Below are 8,730 nucleotides of genomic sequence, written 5' to 3'. Positions count from 1 at the left end.
TCAGGGTGGCACAAGGTGGTGAGTTCTGCCAGATCCACGCTGTTTCACTCATTGTGGGTACCACCTCTCCCAGCCTAAGATTGAGCTAATGCTCCATAGCAGGGAAAACAAATCACATGTTCATTAATTCATTAGAGTCTGGTATTAACATTCCTATTGTCTACTCTAAATCTTTTGTTAAGCTCTCTGTTAAATGGTAATATTTAGATTTTCATCATTATATTTGAATGTTACAGGTCTTAAGTCAGCAGAAACTCGGGCTAAATTAAAAGTTTTGATACCTGACATGTGAAACTAAGGGGTTAGAAAACCTATTTTAGCTAGCTGTTTTTCATAAGAAAACTATGAACTCTCGTAGATTATCAAGTCCTTTCCTCTCCCAGGTATAATCCACCATTTGGCTTTAGAGATAACATATACATACACAGCCCTATGCAAGTGACACCTCACACGTCCATGGAGATAAAGGATGCAGAGCTCTTCCACAGGTATCTGCTGCCTTCCTGTGGTCCTCACATGTCAGGAGGGTCTTTTCTTCACAGATGTTCCTGCAAGTCTCCAGGTTGGTTTCTGCAAGGGCTATCTTTTCATTTGTCTTACATTGTTCACCCTTGATCAAATATGCCTCATTTTTCAAAACAAACTTTAAAATATGTTTGGAGGGAAGCATTTTCTACTCATCCATCTGAGATCCATTTTGAGAAAACTTTCTTATAACTGAAAACATACGGAGTAAAACAGTGATTTTCAAACCAGTTTTTAACCTAAGGGTCTTTTTTTTTTTTTTTTTCAAACAACATCTTATGCAGAACCCAGATTTATAACATAGACAGAGACAGGCTGATCTGACTGAAGCCCTGGGGGTGGGGGGTGACAGACGCCCAAGCCATGTTCCTCATGGTCCCTTTCAGCATCCTGAAGCCAACCCTGAGCCACCTCCTATGAAGCTTAAATTCATGCCTCACAAATTATTCATCAGGTTGACTCTGGAACATGCAAAAGGCTGTCGACAGCTAGTTACTTCTGAACCAGTGCTGCCTGGGGTGACGACAGCCAGAGCCCCACTACGGAATGTGGTGGCTTGGGCCGGATGATGGAACCTGGTAATCACCAAGGAGAGTCCTGTCCGGCAGGTGGGGTCCTTGGGGGAAGAGGCCCAGAATATTTCCCGGAGCAGCCACTCCTGTTTGCTGTAGGCTTTGCTCCCCCAAGACCTTCACCAGGAAGTTGATGTACCTCATCGCCAGGCGAAGCGTTTCGTTTTTGCTCAGCTTCTTGTCGGGAGGGTGAGTGGGGATGAGCTTCCTCAACTTGGCAAAGGCACTGTTGACGTTCTGCTGCCTCCACCGCTCCCTGGTGTTTGTGAAGATCTTTCTGGTCATGTTGGAGTTCCTGAGATGAGAAAGAGAAAGGGCCCTGAGGGCCAATACCTTGTCAGAGGCCTGCTGGATAGCACATGTCCTGCCAGGAACTTGAGATGTTAATCTTCTCCACTCAGATCTTAGGAAATGCACTGCCTCATTTCCAGGTGCTCTGAATCTTCCTTTGACAATGGAAGAAAACACGGTAGAAGAAAGGGCAGGATAAGAACACCTTCCTTCAGCGTTTCTCTCCCTGGGTGTTTTGAAGCCTCCAGTTAAAAAAGGTGGTTTTATCTTCATACCCTTATTACTACTTTTATAACCAACTCTTCCTAATTGTTCAGAATCAGGCACAGTGTAGGATTGAGTACATGTGTGAATAAAACATATATTTGCTAATAGAGAGTTGAATATAGATTCTTTAAAAAGGGGGGTGCTGAGATCCTAGGTTTCATTAACGAGATAATATTTGGGGTGAAGAAGGTGATAGCACAACTCTCCTCTTAGCCGGCCGACCTCATCTGCAGGATTGGGCCCGCTGTGTAAGAGCTAAAATATCTAGACTGGACCACATTTAGAGGAGGATGAACAGGGTGATGAAGAGCCTTGAAACCCGGCTCTGTGAGGAGCAGAAGTGGGGTTGTTTAGCGTGACAAAGAAGAAAAGGGGCGGGGGGGGTGACGATTTGGCGTGGATGCTGCGGAAGATACCCAGGCTCTCCAAGGTTGGATTTGGATGACCTTTCCAACCCTGGGAGAGGTGATTATTATCGCATATTGCTAATTCTTAATTGTGCCCTTTTTAACTTTTAGAGGCATGGGCCCCTTTGTTCAGGTGGCTTGGATTAACCTACATTAATGGGAACCTTTATGACGCATCAGCAAACGAGCCACAGCCCAGCACCCAACGTTTGGTGCTCTTGGTTCATGGCTATCAGTTTGCCGCCTGCTCCAGTCTCAGCAACCCCTTCCTGTGCCCCCAAAGAGTAGTAAATATTCCTAACTCCACACCTTCACACATGCCATCTTCTGTCCCTTGAATTCCCTCCTCGCTGTCTTCTTGCCTATTTCTACACATTGTTTAAAGAGCAGATCAAATCCTCCTTTTCATTCCTATAAAGGCTTCCAGGCCATCCCAGAGCCCCCCATGCCCACAGCCACTGGTGGAAGACAAAGGCTATTAGGAGAATTAAATAAGTTGATATTTGTAAATCACTATAACAGTGCCTGACACATAGTAATGGCTATAAAAGTGTTGGAGAATAAATACAACAAAATAATAAATATATTTATAAATAAAAATGACTTGTGAGGTACTGAATATTCCTGGGGGGGGGGGTGATATCTTGTTTTCCTGTAACCAAATCTACTGTAATCTCTTGGCTCTTGCTGCCTTTGTTGCTTTATTTTAACCCTTCCTGTAGACCTGTTCTGTTCCATGGGTTTGTGGACATGGTTGGACTGGGTACTGGTGCTCAAGGAGCTTATTGGATGGTCTGGTGGAGGAGGCGGCACATACATAAGCACTTAAAAATCATAGCAGAAGGTCCCACACACCAAGGGCCAAGTCCAGAGCTACACTTGCTGACTAGAGAAAGGTGTAAAAGAACCATGTCAAGACCAAAATGATTGGGTCAACGCCATTGAACTTTTCCCTAAGATCTACCTTTTCTCTATTTCTTTTTTTGAATTTTATTCTATTTATGTTTTTATACAGCAGGTTCTTATTAGTTTTCTATTTTATACATATTAGTGTATATATGTCAATCCCAATCTCCTAGTTTTATTTGGGCTTTCCTGAGGATATGAGTTCGTAGGTAAACATCCCGAATATCTGAGAAAAGTTATATAAAGCACCATGTAGAATGTCAGGCACTTGGTAGGTGCCTCTCAAAGTGCCAGTTTCCTTCCACACCTGTTCTTTGTGTTAACAGCCCACGTTGCAGGAAGGAGTTGGAGGGTTAAAAATTGGCACATATGGTACAAAAGGGTGGGTTGTGATGCAGACCTGGAAAAATGGCAGTCAACCCAACAGGGAACTCTAGGGCAAAGAGTGACTGTAGAGGAGACCCCACTGGGCAGAAATCACCAGATCCTGGCAGCGCTGCCACGCTCACTCATAGGCTGGGGGCTGCCGGAAGAACGGAGGCCCCATCCTGAGGGCACTGCCACTGAAGGCTGTCAGCTAACTGCACTCTCTGCAGCTGAACTGCAAGTTTTTTCTTGATGTGAGATCCAAGCAGTGCACCCCTGTGTGATCTCCGCGTGTACCCAATGCTGAGAACACTGCTCTACTCTCCAAACAGGAGTTCTGAGACCTAGCAAAACTATGTTTGAGAAGGAAGCAGTATCTAGGGGATTAAGAGGTACAAACTATTATGAATAAAATAAGCTACAAGGATATATGCCCCCCAGGACATTTCCCCACGCAGGTTCTTGTTGCCTTTCCTGCTTCTGCCTGGGTTGGAGAGGCCAGTGCTGTGCTGAGAAGCCAGTGGTGAGCAGAATCATGGCGGCTCAAGTTCACCGGCTGGCCTCAGGCTCCCTCCATCAGCCGCTTAAGTCTATTTCCTCTCTCTGTGGAGACACTCTTAGTTGGACCCATGATCCAAGACAGTCACCTGCACTCTAAGCTTTACTATCAACACTTACTGACTCTACGTGCCAGACACTGTGCTCACTGCTGGACACTGAGGAGCCCACTGCCCTGTGACACAGAGAGGGAAGCACAGGGGCTGTAGGAGCAGAGAAACAGCACCGAACTCAGGCATTCTAGGGGGCTTCCAAACTGAACGGGGTTGATCCCCAAGGCCTCTTTCTATGCTGAAATGCCACAATGCCCTGCCCTTGCCTTTTATCTACCTAAGTTATTTCTAAATAACCTAGCCTTTGGATCTACAATGAAAATATGAGCTTTGTCAGACCTGTATCCAACTATACCTAAAATATGAAAGTTGGAACCTAAATCAAGGGGATTTAAAAAACTATTCAGTTTTGCTCACACCAAGGCTGGTTGCTTTGCAGCCAGGACTGTGGAAGCAAAGTCACTTTTAAGCTTCTCTTGTCAAAAGAGGCTTTAGCTCATTCACTAGTCCCATGGGGGGTCTTTTTCAAGCTGGGAAGAAAAGATTAGGCAGGATAAACTAACTGGTGTTCTCTTCTGAGAGAGCTCCATCCTATTGTGAGAAGCAGACTGAGGAAATGGGGAGAAGAGAAGGCTTCTGAAACGTAGCCTTGCCATCCTAGGACGTGCTTAATAATTACTTGTTGACTTATCCTCAAGTGTGTTACTCTCCTTCTCCACAGGGGGAAATAGAAATCAGTGATTTAACAAGCTGGAAAAACTCAAAGTAGAGGTCACTGGAAAATTGCTAAGGACTTATTAAATCAAAGGAAAATGGCATTTAGTGTTTTTCCTGTTGCAAGGACTGGTGGCTGCTAATCTTGATTCAGAGTAATTTAAGAACTTAAAAAGTACCCCAGATGCCACAGAATCAGAGAACATCTGACAGATGTTGAAACAGGCGTGAAGTTTTTTTGTCCCAAGTCACACATCCCTGTGTGGCAGAGCCTGTGTCCCAAGCCTGAGTATTTATGCATCTATGTCACCACTGACTCCTGCTGAGTCAGGGTCCATAAACTTTTTTGTGCCATGGACCTTTTTGGCAGTCTGGGGAAGCCTAGGGACGGATTTCATCTCAGAACAATGATTTCAAATACATAAAGGAAAAAGCCTTTGGTTCCCTTCTCAGAATAAGAGTTTTAAATGTATGAATTAAAATAGACACATAAAATAACCAATTATACTTCATAGGTATTAAAGTAATTCTAAAAAGCAAGACAGTAATACCTGTGCTTCCCTCTTAACACATTAGATTTGTTATCATCATTTCTAAGTAGTGATATTTAAATGATTTTTTCAGAAGATCTGCAGCATGAGTTGAAAGTATGATTTTTATTGGTGACAAAGTCATCAGCACTACTAGTGCCGAAGTAGTTTATTACTCACATTCATAAATAAAGGAAATGCTAAATTTAAACTAAAGGTCAGTAGACATAAAGATGTAATTTTTTCCCACCTAAATATATAGAACGTCTGAATTCTATCCACACACCCGAGTGGGTGTGTGTCATGGGGTCGCAGGCTAAGAATGCCTGGATAGGAGGAATGTCACGGTAAACTGAATAGGAATATAGGTGTGCACAAACTTCTACTTATACTGTCACCACAGAAGGTAACAGGTTACTGGAGAAAAGAACAATTATGCCCCCAGAAAAGGTGCTGCTTTTGTGTGGGTGTTTCCTGGACACAGAGCCCAGGTCAACTAGAAAGGCTGCAGCACAGAAGTACAGCTAACATTCCTGTGGTGGCCTGTCCCAGGCATTCAGACTCACACTGCTCTTTTTTCATAAAACTTTAAACTTCTCTTTCTGGCCTTTGGTCCTGTGTATTTGTCTCTTTCACCTTTCTTTTAAAAGTAAGAGGAAACACTGTCCAGAAAGAGGGCGGTGAAGGGTGGTTTATACAATTTCGTTAGGGGAAGGTGCCTAACCTCCAGCACTAGGCACAGCTTTGCCTTTTGAAGCTACTATAGAAATAACACATGATACCTTAAGAAAAAAAAAAAATCAAGCAGTACACAAGTGATAAAGCAAAAAATAAAAGACCATCCTTATCCATCTACCTATTCAAACTCATTCCCCAGCAGTAGCCAGTTTAGTGTGTGTATATATAATATATGTATATGTATATATATATATATACACACACACATATATATATCTTTTATATAAGATATATGTATCCTTTAAAAATCAGAATACATACTATTATGCAGTTACTTTTCTCACTAGACAACTCTTCTAAATAAGTACATTTGCTATGAATGCGGGTCTTTGGGTGCGCTCCCGGCGCACTGGGAGCGCCACCTGTTCCAAAACGCGCTCAACACCCGCGCCTCACCGCCCACCCCGCCCAACCTGCTGCCCTTGACCGCTTCATTCCCGGCTTTTCCCTTTTCCTTTGTATAACTTTTGCTCCCCTTCGCCGGCTGCGCCTGCCTTGCGACGAAGTTCAGGCGTCCGGGAAAGCAACTCGGCTAAAGTTTCGCACCTGCCAGGTGTCCAGGAGTCGCTCATCCCGACGCAGAAGCTGCCTAAGCGGCCCTCGGAGACACATCCTGGGGTGCCCGGGCATCGGACACCAGGGCGCAGCAGCCCCACCAACACGCGCTAGAGGACCCGCCAGGCTCCCCCGGAGCCGCACCACCGCCCCTGCTCCGCGAAAAGCCCCCAGGTTCTCTCACCGAGTCGCCTTGGTGGCTGCCACCAAGTCAACTCCACACCCCTGCCCTCCGCAGCGAGTGCGGCTCGGACTCGGGGAGCTGCGCCGGAGACCCCCTGGCCCACAAGCCCCGGCAGTTGCCCACGTCCCTCTCGGAGTCCACGCACCTCCTCTCCAAGATCCGCGCCGTAGTTGTCGCCCTCGCCTGGGCGCCGCGCCTCCGCTACCGCCTTTATAGGACACCGCCCTTTGTCTCGGGGACCCACGGGGCCCCTTTCTGACCCGGACTCCGCAGGTCCCTCCCTCCCCCCTTCCCCCACCGCGCGCCCGCTTCCCAGGACCAGCCTCCCTGTGTTCTAGAAACAGAGCAGAGGCGGAAGGAGAACCCTGCTTTGCCTAAGGCTTGGGGACGGGAGGGGTCTTGCCACCTACCCGGCCACAGCAAAGCCGGGCGTGTGACCTACCCACCCTCTTCCACGCCTACAAACCTCGGAAAGTCCATGCCACGTGGTTAACTCATCAGATGTCAATCACTTAAGGCCCAGTAAGTCTCCAACTGTAGTTCAAGAACCACTTGCTTCAGAATCATGGGTGAGGGGAGGCAGATCTCAATACCCACAACCCAGACCACCAGATCAGGTTTTCTGGGGATGGGGTTCGAAATCTGCGTGTTTACTAAGTATCCCAGCAGATGAAGATGCACAAAGAAATTTAACAATCACCGCACCGGACAGATCCCCAGATTTATTCATCCCAGCTTCCAGAGCGCCCCGGGGACTTGGTATTTCAGGGCCTCCTCATTGGTCTTCCTGATTCTGTACTTTCCTCTTTCTGTCCATTCTCCAACATCACCCAGAGTGATCCTATGAAAACCCAAGTCAGGTTCCTGTCACTTCTCACTCAAAGCCTTCCTCTGGCTCCCCATTTCACTCAGAGTTGAGCTGAAGTCTTAACAATGGCTCCCAGATTTTACCTGACCCCGTGTGTTCCTTCTCTCCCCGGGGTGTACTCAGCTCTGGAACACTCCAGGCACCCTCCTGTCTCAGGGCCTTTGCACTGTCTGTTTCTACGGCCTGAAATACTCTTCCCCCCCAAGTTATCCAAATAGTTCCTTCCCTCACCTCCTTTCATTCATTCAGAAATTATTATTGAGTGTCTGCTATGGGCCAGTGCCTGTTATAGGCACTGGGGATACAACTTCAAACAAAACAGACACAAATTCTGCCCTCAAGGAGCTGACATTCTTCAGGTCTTTGCTCAAATGTCACCTTCTCAATGAGGATTCTCTGACCACAATATCTAAAATTGCACGTTCACACACACAGGACTCTCCATCCTCCTGCCCTGCTTTATTCTTCTCCTTAGCACTCACCCCCATTTAGTAATATTTTACCCATTTATCTTGTCTGTCTCCTCCTCAAACCCAGTGAACAGGCATTCTTCAAATGTTGGTTGATAAATGAATGGGTAAGTAATAAAATTCTAGGCATCACACTCTCTGAAGGTACCAGCATAGGATTTGGCACAATAAATTCACAAATGCATTAAAGCTTAGTGGATAAGAGCAAAGGACTCTGGATTTGCATTACCCAGGTTGAAATCCCTGATGTACCCATTTATGTGACCCTAGGTAAATCATGTAACTTCTCCCTACCTCAATTTCCTCATCTGTAAAATTTAGCACTGTACCTAGTACACAGTCAGACCACTATAAATTTTACTGTGGTAAATTGTATTATTGTTACAACTACTGGCTCCCTTCCTTGTGAGAGGATTATATAGCCCCTCCCATTGTCATGTGACTGGCAATGCCTCCCTGTAGGTGAAGGGAGAGCAATTCCTCACTCCCTTCCAGGCTTGGCCATGTGACTTGCATCAGCCAAAGGAATGTGAGCAAACTTGACATGGTGGTGATAGAACAGAAGCTCTAACAGCCAAATGTAAAGTAGATAGCTAGTGGGAAGCAGCCACAGCCGCATAGCACAGGGAGATCAGCTCAGTGCTCTGTGACCACCTAGAGGGGTGGGATAGGGAGGGTGGGAGGGAGGGAGATGCAAGAGGGAGGGGATATGGGGATATATGAATA

General features: G+C 46.1%; 1 protein-coding gene across 1 annotated transcript; it reads right to left on the bottom strand.

The window, feature by feature from the left end:
* Positions 1 to 589: 589 nt before the first annotated feature.
* On the bottom strand, positions 590 to 1,397 carry TAL2 (TAL bHLH transcription factor 2). The gene has a single exon (XM_079706455.1). It carries the CDS (start codon positions 1,380 to 1,382, stop codon positions 1,065 to 1,067), a length of 318 nt encoding a protein of 105 aa, XP_079562581.1. The 5' UTR covers positions 1,383 to 1,397; the 3' UTR covers positions 590 to 1,064.
* Positions 1,398 to 8,730: the final 7,333 nt, after the last annotated feature.

Source organism: Hyperoodon ampullatus (assembly GCF_949752795.1).
Source record: "Hyperoodon ampullatus genome assembly, chromosome: 6".
Taxonomy (NCBI): Eukaryota; Metazoa; Chordata; class Mammalia; order Artiodactyla; family Ziphiidae; genus Hyperoodon; species Hyperoodon ampullatus.
Note: the sequence above shows the minus strand (reverse complement) of the source record. Positions and strands in the feature narration are given on the sequence as shown.